Source organism: Apium graveolens, chromosome 11, assembly GCF_009905375.1.
Source record: "Apium graveolens cultivar Ventura chromosome 11, ASM990537v1, whole genome shotgun sequence".
Classification (NCBI taxonomy): domain Eukaryota; kingdom Viridiplantae; phylum Streptophyta; class Magnoliopsida; order Apiales; family Apiaceae; genus Apium; species Apium graveolens.
Window position 1 is genome coordinate 40,449,434 of NC_133657.1, and position 17,260 is coordinate 40,466,693.

The 17,260-nt window shown below is 32.4% G+C and overlaps 1 protein-coding gene across 1 annotated transcript; it reads left to right on the forward strand.

The window, feature by feature from the left end:
• The first annotated feature begins 1,527 nt into the window (after positions 1 to 1,527).
• LOC141696956 (putative oxidoreductase At1g06690, chloroplastic) lies at positions 1,528 to 8,390 on the forward strand. Its single transcript, XM_074501118.1, has 10 exons — positions 1,528 to 1,954; positions 5,871 to 5,962; positions 6,056 to 6,096; positions 6,220 to 6,384; positions 6,463 to 6,485; positions 6,600 to 6,671; positions 6,950 to 7,117; positions 7,229 to 7,311; positions 7,391 to 7,453; positions 7,993 to 8,390. The coding sequence occupies exons 1-10, from the start codon at positions 1,732 to 1,734 to the stop codon at positions 8,176 to 8,178; spliced, it is 1,116 nt and encodes a 371-aa protein (XP_074357219.1). The 5' UTR covers positions 1,528 to 1,731; the 3' UTR covers positions 8,179 to 8,390.
• The last annotated feature ends 8,870 nt before the right edge of the window (positions 8,391 to 17,260 follow it).

The window sequence follows — 17,260 nt, forward strand, 5'->3', positions numbered from 1 at the left end:
TGGAGTGTTTAGGAGTAAGCTTTTGATACAAGAGGAAATAGGTACGTCCATGAAGAGAGGATGCGCCCAAGGCCCAGAACGCGTCCTGATAGGATGAAATACAGAAGGTGGATTTCCCTACATATTTGGGTCACAATGTAAGGGAGAATGTATGCATTTCACAAGGTGAGGACGCGTCCTAGGCTTAGAGGATGCATGATTTTGAATTCATTTGGATAGTTGGGCTTGTCCTCATCTAGGAAAATGCAAATAAGGATAAATTCAGGATAATTACAAGCATGGGAGGAGCAATGGATGATTGTTTTTACTAACATATTTGTTGTAGGTACTCTTTGAAAAATTCTCTCCTTGGGGATGCGGGGTTAACATTGGTGTGGTTTGAGAGCTATGTTCTTGCATTCAACGAGTGTACTCGTTGGAGAACTTTGGAGTCATCGTGCACTTTGCATCAAAGAGCTTGGGATCACCTGTCCTGCTATCTGGTGTGTTATCCTCATTCGAGGGACAAGGACGCGTTTGGTATTTGGGGTGAACCGTGACTATATCCAGGTTCGTAAATCAAAGGAGATAGTTGTAGCGGAGTGTTATCCTTGCACAGGGAGATGCACTATACGTGAAGTACTACAATTATGAACCAGCCTTGGGCCTTCACAGTTGGGCCTCATAGTTGGACATTCCTAAAACTAGCGGAAGACGGATTCTGGAAGGACTTCTACCGGGCCTAGGGATAGGAAATCTAGGCCCATTAAATTTGTTGTTCCCCGAAATTACGTTAGACTTGATACCTAAATAAAAGGGTATGTATGTAAATTGAAAGGGGTCAGAAGTCTAGAGCTGATAAGGAGCCACCAATAACCTTAATCAATCTTCGCCGCCAACTAATACATAAATACCACACACCGCTTGATTTTCCAGCGAAAACCATCGTCACAAATCTTAATTTCGGTGACAATCCTCAAACTTTTTTGTTACCGGATTTCTCCCTCAGTATCAATCAACCTGAATTTATGATTTAAAATGGTGCCTAAAACTGTTGTATGTATTAATTCATTTTTCTAACTACTTGAGTTATTTCAAATCTCAAGTGAATTAGAGCATTTCACAGAATAACAGTTAATATATATTAATTTATTAAACCTAAGTGCGTATTATTTTACTAAAAATGTGTATCCATTCAGTTTAATTTTAATGATACCGATGTATTTGACGAGCATGCGATGTTGTATCATTGTACAATGGAATACTGAAGTGAGGATAGGCATATCTGATGTTTTGTGAAAAAATAATTAAAGATTCTCGAGGATGCTAATTTTTCTCTCACTTAGAAATATATCTTATATATGTAAATATATCAAATTTTGGTTATTAAATTAAAAGCAATTGTTATATTTATGATAAAAGTTTTTTTTTTTTTTAAGTTATACTTTCTAAAATCCCCTAATATTTCGGGGCTTTTCATTTTAATGGAAGGCGTGGGCAGTATATAAGCCCAGAAGTTGAGACAGTGTTGAGATAACACAACACAATATTGCTAAAGTATACTCTATTATTTGTGGCCGAAAGCATTTTAAAAATAATATTTTCTTGATTTTGAAGTCAAAACGTGTAGAATCCAAGACCAAGGAGTAGTTGTCATTTCATTTCATTTGCGGAGCAGCAGCAATATAAATAACTAATATTATACATACATTTGGAAATTTGTGAAGCGGAGTGAGTTTGGGTTAGTGATCAATGGCTGTGTATATAAGCAGCAGCAGCAGCAGCAGTGGTTGGTTTCAAGCTTTGAGTAGGCAAAGAAAAGTTGAGCAAAGAATGAGAGCAGTTGGTTCCGACGAATATGCAGTTAAAGAAGATAAGGTGAAGTTGGGTAGTTCTGATTTAAAGGTGACTAAGCTTGGGATTGGTGCTTGGTCTTGGGGTGATACTAGCTACTGGAATAACTTTGAGTGGGATGGTTTCTCCTCTTTCTCTTTCCTTGTACATTCTTCTTACTCTATATTTTGCTTTTCTAGACTTGCCTGCCAATTGTTATTAGCAAAGTTCCTAAAATTAAGGTGTTAGGAAGAGGCCTTATAGGCTCCTTTCCAAAGCCCCGTTTTGGGATTTAAGATTTAAGAGTGATCACTAGGGTCATACTATTTGTTTCATGTTAGGTATTAAATATACCATCCTTAGCTTCATTAATATTTTTATATTATTTAAAAATTATAATAATTATTTGGACCATTATTTTATTAGTATATTTATTTATAAATAATAATATTAATATTTGTTATTGGCGGTAATCGAACTCGAATATTGGGTAGCGTATAAATAATAGAGTAATTGGCAGTTTGTAACCCACTTTTATTTTCATTTTTGTGATTTGGGTCTACATTATTTTCTCTGTCAACATGCACCCCATTAAAATTAATTTCACTTCTATTTGCAACCCAACTTTCCATCCAATATAACCGTTAACGTTAACGGAAGCGAGGGCATTTTAGTAAATTACTAATTAAAACAGAATAAAATAAGAGTAATTGACACTTTATAACCCATTTCTTTGGGAGTTTTTTCAATTCGGGTCTATATTATGTTTCCTTGCTAGTTGCACCCTTAACTTTGAATTTCGCTTTGTTTTACATCCCTGGACCGTTTTTAACTTTTATATTAGGAGTAAAATCAGAAATTTATGGTCTTCAAGAACAAATCGCCGGATCCTTCGATTTCTCAATCCAGACGTACAAATAAATACATGAATCCATTGCAACTAACAAGCAAAAGCTATCTGTAATATCAAATTTTATGAAAAACGCCTAGAAATCAAACCCCCAATTCGAAATAAGAATAATATTATCGAGTTTAATTTTTATTTTAGCGAATATGAATCGGCATATTAAAGATTCGATCCAGGATTCGATCCGATAAAAAAATCTAATTATAAATGGAGCGAATATTTAATAGGCCGATCCATATTCGCTAAAATAAAAAATTAAACTCAATTCTAGGATTCTTATTTCGAATTAGGGGTTTGATTTTCGGGTATTTTTCATGAAACAAATAGCTTTTGCTTGTTATTTGCAAATAGGGATGAGCATTCGATCGGTTCGGTCCAGTTTTATCATTTTTTTCTTGGACCGAACCGGACTGAAATTTTATTATGGACCGGACCTGACCGAACCCAAATAATTCGATTCGGTCCGATTTTGGACCAAACGGCCCGAATTTAAAAAAAAAAGGAAATTGTATTAAAAATTTCAAACCAAAAAATATGAAATCTAAAATATAATTAAAGTAAGGTGATATGTAGAGTTAAAAGAGTGTACGAGTATAATTATAAATTAAAAACTACGATTATAATTTTTAAGATATATGTAAATATATAATATAAAATTATAGTATTTATGATTTGGTCTATTCGGTCCGGACCGAAATATTTTTTAAAGAATCAGACCAAACCAAATTTTATTTCGGTATATTTGGTCCGGACTAAATAGAACGAATTTCTGAAAAATCAGGACTGGACTGCATTAGTACGGTTCGGTTTTTCGGTTTCGGTTCGATTTGCTCAGCCCTATTTACAATCGATTCATGTATTTATTTATTGGTTTAGATTGGGAAATCTAAGGATCCGACGATTTGTTCTTGGAAACTAGAAATTTTCGATTTTACCCTTGATATAAAAGTTAAAAACAGTCTAGGGTCGCAAAACAAAGCGAAATTCAAAGTTAAAGGTGCAACTTGCAAGGAAACATAATACAGACCCGAATTGAAAAAACGCCCAAAGAAATGGGTTACAAAGTGCAAAATACTCTTATTTTTTTCTGTTTTAATTAGTAATTTACTAATATGCCCCCGATTCTGTTAAAGTTAACGGTCAACTTGGATGTAAATTCATCAATGGGGTGCAAATAGAAGCGAAATTAATTTTAATGGGGTGTAAGTTGACAGAGAAAATTATGTAGACCCAAATCGCAAAAATGAAAATAAAAGTGGGTTACAAACTGCCAATTACTCTAAATAATAATATAAATATTTGCTATCGGTGGAGTTGAACGTGGGGTTTTAGTAGTTATAAATGATAATATAAATATTTAGTGTTGGCTGAGTTCGAATCTAAGAGATTAAGTAGTGTATATTCTTTTAGTATTTTAAATTTAACGGTCTTGATCACTTGATTAAAATACGACGATCATAAATGGGGATAATCAAATCAAACAAAAAAAAGACGTATCAAATTATAGCCCAAGTTATTATAGTATAATATAGATATAGATATTATATTATTATAATACTCTAAATACTTCATCCTTCAAAACAAATATGTGATTCTTAATAATGTTGGGATTCTTTTTCCCCTATAATAATCCCCCAATATAATCTCCTGAAACAAACATGGCCCAGTTTCATATCTTTGGACCAATATTAGAGTTAGGGCTGTCAAAAAAATTCGAAAAATTCGATATTCGTCCGAAAAATCCGCATTCGTATCCGAAATAAAGCGGATATTATCCGTATCCGAAATAAATCGGATATTATCCGTATTCCAATCCGACGATTGCGGATACGGATACGGATATAGGCATATTCTTATTCGATAATATCCGTATCCGAATAAATATATTTTATATTTAAATATTTAAATATATATTATATTAAATTTATAGTGTGTTTATGTGTTATATATACAGATATATTATGTTTATAAAATTTTATAGACATATAGAAAAAAATCATTTGAGTTCAATAATTTAAAGATAACGATTATATTGAAAAGATAAATAAAATTAATTTTTTGAAAAATTAAAATATGATTAAATCACTTTATCTCTTATTTTAATTTTTTAAAATGAATTTTTAATTTTTACTATTTTTTTTAATAATTTTTCATTTTTTTTTAATTTTTAATATAAAATAAAAAATCTGATTGAAAATCGGATCCGGATATTATCCGTATCCGGATAGTATCCGTCGGATCCGGATTCGGATATTATTCTTTATATATTTCCGGATTCGGATACGGATATGGATTTCCGGATTCGGATCCGTATACGGTATACGGATATAGGCAGATCCGTATCCGAATTATCCGTTTGACAGCCCTAATTAGAGTGAGTGTTCCAAGCTGTTTTATTGGGGTTTCTGCTTTTCAAACTCCAGAGTGTTGGGTCAAAAGGACTTGCTTATGTGTTTAGAACACCTAAAGCAGATAGTGCAGTATGAGACTTTGAACTTTTTTGATATCCCGACAAGTCAATACATAAAGGTTCCGTTTTTTCATGTCATAGCAGGAAAGATTAGGTTTCCCCTCTTTTTACTTGGGCATTAGTTAGGACTTGGGTGAATGCCGGACATACATAATGGGGAAATATAACAATTATTACTTGGCATTAGATTTTTTTTTAAAGAATGACAAGTATTAACCCTGTACTTTTTTTTGTCAGAAGTGTTAACCTTAATTTTGTATATGCTCATGACCTCAATTTTCATAATAATATTTGTGCTTAACAATTTAATCACATGTTCTCAAGTTTTGAAGGTTTAGAAATATAAAGAAAACCAGATAACAGAAAAGAAAGTGTAAAACTTTTAAATAGTTTTTGATAGAGGGAGAAAAGAAAGCGTCGACATGAGGGGAATATATTATCACCATTGATTAATATATATGTGGAATTGTGAACTGTTTTTATGCTTGTTCCTTGCCTATTCTTTGAAATCTTCTTACTTTTTACAAGGGAGGCACCACCTTGCTTCTTTCCCCTTCCACTCCAAAATCAAACTTTAAGACACAGCATACTGTCGGACATGCTGTTATAGCTTTCCAATTTCCATTGCAACTAGTACTTTAGTTATGGCGCTGCTTATTCCATTTTTTCATATTATGGCAGATAGAATGATGAAAGCAGCTAAAGCTGCTTTTGATGTCAGCATGGATTCTGGTATTACATTCTTTGACACTGCTGAGGTTTATGGATCCAAGGTGACAAACTCAAATGACCTTACTTTTTATGCTTATTAATTTATTTTTGTTAAAAGTCTGTATAATGAATTTACCTATTTTCTGTGCTTTCAGTTCTCTTTTGGTGCAATAAATTCTGAAACATTGCTAGGAAGGTAATTTGAGAATCGAGAGGATTCTGTATCACTTTGTATTGAATCCTAAAAACCTTGGTCCAATTACGCCTAAAATTCGTCTTCAGTATTTTCTCATTCTCTTAATTAATCTTTTTGCTGAAGATTTATCAAGGAGAGGAAGGAACGGGATCCAGGAGTTGATGTAGCTGTTGCAACCAAATTTGCAGCGTTGCCATGGAGACTTGGTCGTCAGAGTGTCCTGGCTGCTCTAAAAGATTCTCTCTCTAGGCTTGAGCTTTCTTCAGTGGAGCTCTATCAGTTACATTGGTTTGTACTCTATCAACCTCCTCAAGTAGACTGTTTATGAAAGACCAGCTCATCCCTGTGTTTTGATTTGAATTTCAGGCCAGGAATATGGGGAAATGAAGGTTGTGTTTTTTTGTGCCATTAGCCATTATTTTAGTGCAAAGAGATGAATGGACGATGTACATTTGCAGTTTACTGATCGAAAGAGGCTTATTTTGTTAAAATATAATCTTCAGGGTATCTTGATGGTCTTGGAGATGCTGTAGAGCAGGGTCTTGTGAAGGCTGTTGGCGTATCGAACTATAGTGGTGAATTTTACTTTATTTTTCTCAACGTCATTATTACTGCAAAGTGCAAACTAGAGATCTTTAGACGGCTCTCTGTATTTTACTGGTCAGATCTGCTATATCATCAGTCTTGAGTATTTTGTTCTTTGCCACTCTTGTCTGTGCAGGCATAGTACAATCTATCTTCTTGTGCTTTCTTTTTATTGTTACTCTATTATATATGTCTTTAGACCTTTAAAAAAATGAAATGTTGCAACTTTAAATTGTAACATGGTTGTCCATGGATGTTATGAATCTAGAAAAGCGTCTTCGGGGTGCATATGAGCAGCTTAAAAAGAGAGGCATCCCACTTGCTTCCAATCAAGTAAATTACAGTCTCATATACAGGATACCGGAGGAGAATGGTGTGAAGGCTACCTGTGATGAACTTGGGATCAGTTTGATTGCCTATTCACCCATTGCTCAAGGTGAAAACTTGCTACATACTTATGATACGATTTATGCATAATTATAATGCTTGTCAAGTTTATTCTTTTAGACTATTAATCGTAAATTCACAACTCATCCTACCATGACAGGTGCACTGACAGGAAAGTACACACCAGAAAATCCTCCAACTGGTCCTCGAGGCCGGATTTATACACCTGAGTTTTTAACAAAGGTAAGACCAGTGTAATATATAGAAAACTAGTAGTGCAGATTCTATGTTCAATGTCTGAAAGTATATTTGCATTCTGCAGCTCCAACCTCTAGTAAGCAAGATAAAGGAGATAGGGGAGAAGTACGACAAAACCCCTACACAGGTTCCTTCCTGTACCATTAGTCCATTACCATTACTATGTCAAATCATAAATTCTTAGTTATCATGTTGGTAAACTCTGATTTATAAAAAAATAAATACCTGATTACTAGTTTTATTAAACAACTGAGTCGTCATTAGGCACATAACTAGTTCGTTCTATTAGGACACTCTTTCCATGTATCCCTAATTTCTCATCGTACTCCTTATCTCATTGTTTGACAGCTCTTTGTCTCATGTAAAGTCATAAGATGCGAATTTGTTATCCTGAAGCTTCAGAGCGTAGTTTAGTGTTGTTACTGTTAAATGATTGACATACTTGTCAGTTCAATCCCAGAAAAAGCTTGCCCCCAAAAAAAAGTTATGTTGCATGAATCCATTATAACAATGAGGACACATTTAAGTAGTTAATAGCTATATGTCGATAGCATACACATAACAAAACGTTTTGCATGTCACTTGGTCAGTAATGTGGCAGATTTTGTATTTAGATATGTAAAAAATGATATAGAAAATTGCTAATAAATGGAATGCCCTCGATAGGTAGCCCTAAACTGGCTCATAGCCCAGGAGAATGTTATCCCAATTCCGGGGGCTAAAAATGCAGAACAGGCAAAAGAGTTTGGTGGAGCAGTGGGTTGGATACTCAACAAAGAAGAGATCGATGAGCTTCGTGCTTTGGCAACTGAAACAAAACCTGTGATAGGATTTCCGGTTGAAAAATTGTAAAAGTTGCGAAAATGTAGGCGTAGTTTTCAAATGCCGCACATGAGTTAAAATGTAAAATTACAGTACATTTTTACAAGTTTGTTTAGGAAGAGAGCAGAGGAAAGCCGCACGCAAACAGGTTAACATTAACAGGTCACGTGTGGGTTACTGGTAGTATAACAAACTTGAAAGTCTGCGAAGAAAACATTATTGTAACATTATTTTATATACTACTAGCGCGATCACGATTTCGCCATCATACCAAACTAAACCTACTCAATATATACAGCTATTTAAAGGAATATACTAAAATGTAACCGAGAGGAGGGAAGTCGGTTCCGCGAATATCCCCGACGATATAATAAATATAGGAAATGACACATATATATGTGCTAGAATTAAAAAATAATCGACAATTCTAATACAACAAACTGAAATTTTAAAGTATGTAAAATAAAACTGATCATATTATTGTATTTACATGAGACTTATCGAAAAGGAAAATAACAGTTATAATATATATATATAGGGGGTTATAATATATATATATAGGGGGCTGTTTAAATAGAAACAACCTTAAAATAAAAACTACAAACAGCCCCGCCCAAATTAAAATTAAACAGCGGCCCAACCCAAAAACAACAGTTTCTTTAAGTTTGAAATTAAAATTAAAAAACAGTTACAAAATTAACACGCATAAAACTGCACAAAACCGTTCCATCATCTTCTACAAGCATCAACATCATCTTCATCAATGGAAATAATCACTGATTTCAACCATCAACGCGAGTTCAACGGGATCTATTCACTCAATTTCAACATAATTTCACCTTATACATTCAAAAACGAGTTCAACATGACTACTTTTCTACATTTGCTGCAACGAAGAACTTCAATTCAAAGTTTCTGACTAAATTCAACTCGAACAGGTATATATCTCATACTTTTACAGTTATTCATCACAATAATATGCATAAATTTAAATATAAACTAAAATTAATGATTACATGCTCGTATTTTAGTGATTTTTAGGGCTTTTTAATGATTATTGTATATTCTAACATATTAATCTTCAAACAGAGCATATTTAGCATTTTATTGAAGCAAAAATGGCTAGTACTAGAGGAGGTATGTTGAATTAGGTTTTACACTATTTAATTTCATAATTTTATTTTATTTAATACATTTTTTAATGAAATTGATTGATTTTGTTGAAATATTAAGTGATTATATAAGAATATATACTGAATCTTCAATATATTATGTTAGATATATTTGATAATGTCATGACTAATATGTTTTATGTTTAGCTTTCAGATTTTACTGAACAGGATAAATCAGTACTTAACTGTTGATCAGTACTTATACTGAAAGTCAGGACTTAAGGATATCAGTACGTATGTTATCAGGAGATAATCATCAGAAGATAGATATCAGAACTTAAGTGCTAAAGGATAATCAGATAAGGACAATAGCTGATTAAAGGAAAGAAGATTGAGATAAACATAAGAAGAGATATGCATGAAGAAGGAATTCCGTGAAGAATGGAATACTTGGAAGAAAAGATATCTGATTGATATATTTTAGGAAGCAGAATTATATTCCATATCAATTAGCGATTATCTTGTAACTGTGTAGTATATAAACACAGATATAGAGTTTACACTATAAGTGTTATCATTATTAGAGAAGATTATTCATTGTAACCCTAGCAACTCTCGTGATATTTGTTCATCACTGAGAGGTAACAGTTCCATACTGTAACAGAGTTTATTATTTCAATAAAGTTTGTTTTCTGTTACTTAAGTTCTTAAAGTTCGATTTGAGTGTACTATACACTGTATTCACCCCCTCTACAGTGTGTGTGTGACCTAACATATTAGACATAGTTTAGTGATTAATTATACGTATTTAGTTAGATGATATTGTAGATTATTATTTAGATGAACATGTATATTAATGAAAATTCATAACATTAAATTGTAAAATTTTATATATAATCTTAATTTGATGAATGCATGGTTGTATTTTAATGATTTCCATTATTTAAGTTAGATTAAATACAGAACATGTGAATTCTAGAATTTTGTTAAGTTGGAATTAGTGATTAAATACAGAACATATTATGGTAATAAGATTCGAGGATAATTTGTGCTTCGATATGATGAGATTTTACTGTTTGTTCTGACTTATGTTTTGGTTTATTGGTGATTTTGCTATTTATGGTTATATTTGACGTTGTTACTGTGGAATGTTGATGTTGATGTTTACTGTCGAATCCTTAATTTACTGAGGAATGTTTATTGGTTTATCACTTAATGTTGATGTTTCTTTCATGAAAACTTTTGTTATTTTTGCATATGTAAGTTAAATGCAAGTAAACTGCTGTTGAAGAATCTTGAAATCACATATTTAGAGCCATTCACTTTTAATTTATCTTAAAACTAGGCACTTTTGAAAAACAAAAGTATACAGATTATTGTATACTATTTACTAAATTCGTTATGAACTGAGATTTAAAGCAATACAGATATAATTATAGATTCTTTGTATGGTAGCTGATTTCCTGTATGAGTGTCATAGCCTTGATCTGTTCTGTTCTAGTATGATTCTCGAGAAAATTGTTATGTTTGAGTTCAATCTATACAGGAGCTTCTACATTAATACCACGACGAAGTTCAAGGATAAGACAATCAACTCAGCAAATAAGACAAATCACACCTGTCTTTGTTGACTTGGAAGATTCGACAAATCAAGAAAATACAATGGAACAAGGTATACTATATTTATAATTTGCTTACACTAATTTCATATTTCCATTAGTTTCATAATTCTTATAAATGATGCAGAGCCAAATACTCCTCCAAGAAAAAATACTAAAACAGTAAAGAAAATCAGGGTTTATACAAGACCAAATAAAAAATTTAAGCAAATTGCAGGAAGACCAGAAAACTAAAATGATGTATGTATTCTAAACTTATTTTGTTATTTGTAATTAGCCAGATTAGTCAGCAGATTTTTCATTTCTTATTCACCTTACTTGTCACCTCTATGTAGGATGCAATATCAACACAAGAAACACCAAAGATTACTCAGGAGCATATTCATCAAGAACATGAGAAATAAAAAAGTCAAGATGAAATGGAGATTGAACAACAAGAGACACAACAAAGTGAAGAATAATTGGAACCATCCAACAAACCAAAAATGAACAAGTAGAAGACAAGGGCAATGAAAAAGGTAAAAAAAATTATTATAATACAGATGTTATTCACTAAAACTTTACATACTAATCACAAAGTTACATATAGTAATCACTAAATTGTACATAAAAAAACACTGTTTATACAGTCTGTTTTCTATGATTTTAAACACATATAGACTTATGAATCATAATTGTAGGGTCCACAAATTTGTGAGCTTGCTGTCAATAGCATTGAGAACAAAGTTGCTTATGGTACGCTTTTCGATGATAAAGAAATGAGTGTTACAGTACATGGAGTGCCACTAATGCCTGGACACGTTCGTGTGTCGGTTGACGGCACATACAACCAGATGCATTAGTTCCTGTGCCGATACCTGGTGAAACAGAAAAAGTTCGTGAAGCTGTTGGTTCTCACTTAGCATGGCCTCGAAATTTAGTCAGCCTCCGAACAGTTATGATAATTTACATGTACTTATTCCTTTTAATTTTAGTCAGCCTCAAAATAAAAATGTCATAGGAAGGATACTTACATTCTTTTTAATTTTACGTAGAAAAAGAAAAAGGATGTGTCATCACAGTTAAAAAAGAAGGGTGAAGTGCAACAAGTTCAGGATGAGTTCAATCGAGTAAAAGTATTGTATAAACATGTTACGAAATTGATGAAAGCCATTTTGAGAAATATTTATCCTAGTTTCTATTTAGTAAAAAAAGAGGTAAATATTTTTAAAACCTATTTAAGGAGTTGGTGAACCCTAAAAAATTAAAAACTGTTAAATTTTAAATTTTAGACAGTAATCATTATTTATACAATCTGGTTTCTAGGATTTAAGGCCTAACGACCCTAAATCCTAGCAAAAATTAGGGTTTAAGAAACCCTAAACCCTAAATAGATGTAATATATATCATAGTTTCTATTTAGTAAAAAAAGAGTTAAATCTTTTTAAAATCTATTTAAGGAGTTGGTGAACCCTAAAAAATTAAAAACTGTTAAATTTAGTTAAATTTTAAATTTTAGACAATAATCATTATTTATACAATCTGATTTCTAGGATTTAGGGCCTAACAGCCCTAAATCCTAGCAAAAATTAGGGTTTAGGGTCTATGGTTTAGGGCCCGAAGGCTCTAAACCCCAAACCCTAAACCCTAAATAGATGTAATATCTATCCTAGTTTCTATTTAGTAAAAAAAGAGGTAAATATTTTTAAAACCTATTTAAAGAGTTTGTGAACCCTAAAAAATTAAAAACTGTTAAATTTAGTTAAATTTTAAATTTTAGACAGAAATTGCTAGATATTGAATTATAAATTTTTGTAACCAAACAAAACAGACTATTCAAAGCAATGTTAAAGAAGAAATGGAATTTGAACAAACTGAAACACAAGACAGTCAAGATCAAGTTCAAGACCAAGAAGCAAGCAAGAAACCGAAAATGAACAAGTGGAAGAAGTGGACAGAGAAAAAGGTAAAAAAATCACTATATTAAACATGTTATTCACTAAACTGCCCATAGTAATCAATAAATTACACATTCTAATCACTATATTGTATCACTATTAAAGTTGCAATTTTATAAACATGACAACATTGAAGGTGAAGATAAAGAGATAAAGAGAAAAAGGGCAAATTTGAGAATTCCGAAAAAGAAAGCTGCAAAACTGGACACTGAGGTAAATCATATGGATAATAAAAGTAAATTCTCATGCTTCCTTTTATAGTATCTAACATTTTTTTTTATTTTAAAAAATATCAATCAGATTGAAGGTGCTGTGCATATCAATAAACAAAAAGGAGATTTAAAAATCAGGAATTCTCTAAGACTTTTCAGCCAAATGGTATACTACCTCTCAGAAGAACAAAATAAATGGGTTAGAGATTCTGGATTCGAGCATCTAGTTGATTTCTGTTTGAAATTGTTGCCATCAAAGCTTGCATATAACATCTTTCAATTTTTTTACCATAACCATGTTTCTTTGAGGCTGAAACATTCAAACATAGAAATTACTGAGGAAGATGTTTTTGATGTGTTGGGAATCTTCTATGGAGGAAAATCTATCATGCTGGTATCAGGAGACAAGTACCAGAAGAGAACTGAATAGTGGTTAGAACAATTTTCTGCTGACAAAAGGGAACAAATTACAACTGGAATGGTGGTCGATCTAATGAATGGTCAAGGGCTGAATGAAAATTTTAAACTGAATTTTGTTATAGTTTTGTCAAATGTCATGTTTGGAACACTAACACATGCATACATTGACAAATAACTTCTTAAGTTGGTAAGCGATCTTGATGATTTGTGCAAGTTTAATTGGGCAGAGTACCAAAAATTCTACCTCGCCAAAGCAACTGATAGTTGGAACAAAAACAATTCTATTTTCTTCAGGGGATCAATGGTCTTTTTGATGGTAAAAATTGTATTTATTTGTATTATGTAAATTGTTATTTTTTAGAAATAAATGTATTTATAAATCTGTTGTTATGTAGTTATTCTATGTAGACCGAGTACGCCACAGAGGAATCAACTTCGTTGAGAGACACTTTCCGTCTTACAAAGGTTGACATGAGGAACTGTTGAAACAAAGACAGGCACTTGAAGTGTTCAACGGAGTTTTTGGTGTTGGTGCTGTTTTGCCACCATTGAGGGAATATGTGGAACAACAATCACAGAAGGAAAATATATCCAAAATGGTAAAATTTAAAACCACTAAACATCAGTGCATTTTTTTTCAATACTTTGTTAAACTGATTAATTTTTTTATGTTTTAAATTCCAAGCAAAAGAACTTGGATAACAATGAATATACTGGATTTGGAGTTGGTAATGATGGCTGGGAACAGAGTTAGGATGGATGAAAGAAAGATGATATTGTGAAAGATCAAAATCAGGTAATTTAAAAAATCATTGATCTTAATATTGTATTACATAAAAAAACCACTACTAATAATTAAAAAAACACAGGGTGACAAAGATGCTGAAAAAGAAATTGAAATTACGCAGAGTGATTCAGGAAAAACAAATGAGGAAAAGGTATAATCACTACTTCCTGAACTTTAATCACTAATTTACTACTATAAAGTCACTAATACTTGACAGTTTAATCACCAAATTTTGCTTGTTAATCACTAATTACAACTTGTATTCTATCTTTTATAATGCCTCCTAAAATATATTGCATATACAGAATGAAATTGAAAAATTGCGAGAGAGAGCAAATGATTTAATTGAATCAAAGATTCTGTTTGATACGGATCTGAAGTGTGCATTAGAAAAAGATCCAAAAAATCAGAACTTATTGATGATTAAAGATTTGATCAGTGAAGTATTTATTCCAAAAAGCCAAGGCGATACTTCTGCAAAGAAAAATAAGCAATCAAATCAGAAAAGGCAACAGCAAACAGACGAAATAGATGTTGAATTGGGAGATGATGAATTTGATGAAGAATTGGCAGATGTTGATCTTGTCGAATATGTGAGAGCTACAAAAGGAAATCTTTTCAACTTTGATCCAGAGGAAGACGATGATGGAATTCCATCTTTTTCTCTTGGAATTGATGAAGATATATATGGAGAAAAGAGTACTGATTGCACTACCCTGCCCAACAGTCAGAGAGAGAAGCACACGTCTCCAAAAGTTGGGCAGATTTGGCAAATCACCATATGTTGAGAGAATGGTAAACATTGAATCAAATTTTACAAGTCAGGAGGTTGGATTATGGAGATTTACAAAAAAGAGATTTAATGTAAGTACTCCATATTTGTTGTATTCAATTATACACTGCAGTATATAATTAAAGCCGTAGAATAACCAATTAACTATTGACAGGGAGATAATGCTTAGCATGGATGATTTCTTTTGCATAAGGGAAGATATGCAAACTCTGAAAATCAACAATAACTTAGCAAGTGCAGTAATCGACACATACGCAATTATTCAGAATGATAATGAAAAGTACAAGGCAGAGGAATCTCCATTGCGTATATTCTGTACTATTGATTGTGTGGTAATCAATCTATTCATTAATATTCATAAATATTATAAATTATTTATCAATGTCCATGTTAGGTCACACAACACTATAGAAGGGGATTGAATATAGTATTTATACAATCAAATCGATTTAGAACACAAGTATGTAACAATAATTAAGTTTATTCAATATAATAAACTCTGTTACAAAGTAGGTTAAACTACTCTCTCACTGATGAACAATATCATTAAGAGCTGCTAGGTTACAATGAATAATGTTCTCGTTAACTTAACACATATAGTGTAAACCCTAAGTTGTGTTTATATAGTACACAGTTACAAGATATCTTCTAATTGATATGGAATATAATTCTGTCTCCTAAAATATATCAATCAGATATTATCTTCTACAAGTCTTCTAGCTGTCCAACTCTTCATGCATATCTTCTATTGTTTTAGTCCAGATCATCTCCCGCAAATCAGCCGCATTCCTTATCTGAAGTACCCGCACTTAAGTCCTGATATAAATCCTGACGGCCTTAAGTTCTGATATAAGTTCTGACTTCAGTAAGTACTGATTCCCAGTAAGTCCCGATATTAAGTTCTGAAACTTAACATAACAGATTAGACATGACATTTCAAATATATTTAACAATCTCCTCCAACTTGTAAATTATGAAAAATATACAAGTTAATAGATTTGATGATGTCAAAAATATTTAAGTACAAATGCAATAAGAGTTTATTTAGACAACTAACTACAACTTACAGTCCTTGCAGCTTTTACCAATTTTACTGAGTCAATCTGAATCCAAAGTGATTCTTGACAAAGTTTGATATCAGCTTCTCTTCAACATTCCTCAGGACTTGAGCTAATGTAGCCTCGACTTGCTTCAATTCTTCATCTTGACTTCTAATCTGGTAGATTGCAGTCCTAAGTGCTGAGATGTGATTTCTTTCCAAACCATCACCAAGTCTGATTACCTTTGGATGAGATGAGTCTTCATTATAGCACATACATTTTCCCTTCAGAATTACTTCTATGGTAGCAGAATTCTTCTTCATTAGGATTTTCCTTCCATCATCTTCAACTATCTTGGGAACAAATTCTTCAACTCTTGAACCAGAGATTCTCGCTTTATCCCTTATGGTCTTCATTATGAAATTTGACCATCTTATGGTAACCTCAGACTTTATCTCCAAAAGATAATGAAAGAATTAAAGTTCTTTCACAGATTTGTTCGGCACATCTGATTCTGACATTTTGTATGTCCTTTCATCTTCAAGAAATAGAATCAACTTTTCCTTTGGATTTTTCTTATCACGAACATCCAGTACCACTTGAACAGATATAACCTTATCAAGGTGTTTCTGTGTTATTTCCTCAAGAGGTTTGTCAGTTAATAAGAATGGATCTATAGTAAGTACTTCAACTCCTATCTTGACCTTGGCTTCTTCGGAACCTAATCCATCTCTATCTCTTACTTCTCTGGCTTTCAATCCAATAGTCATGAATTGAGATTGCAGTTGACTTTTCTTAGGATTTGATGGCTTAGCATTTTTCCATAGGAGTTTTTTCTTATCAGTAACTGTCATTTTATCCAAATCAACTTGAGCTTTTTCAGAGGTTGATGATAACTTCAGAATTTGATCAGTAACTGCTTCCTTATCCTTTTGAGTAGCTTCCAGTATTTGAGTAGATTTAGCTTTATCAGAAGTTACCTCTGTGCTTTTTCTTTTCAAAGGTTCAGCTTCCTCTGCTATCAGATTATCGTCATCATGCATTGTAGCTTGATAGACAGGATTTGCTGGAACTGAAGGAAGTTTCTTTTTCTGCTTTATTATTGGTTCACTAACCTTTGCTTTCCCTTTCCATTGGGGATCAATCTCAGCTTGTGATATTGACTTGAGCTTTGAAGCATCAGAAGTTGATC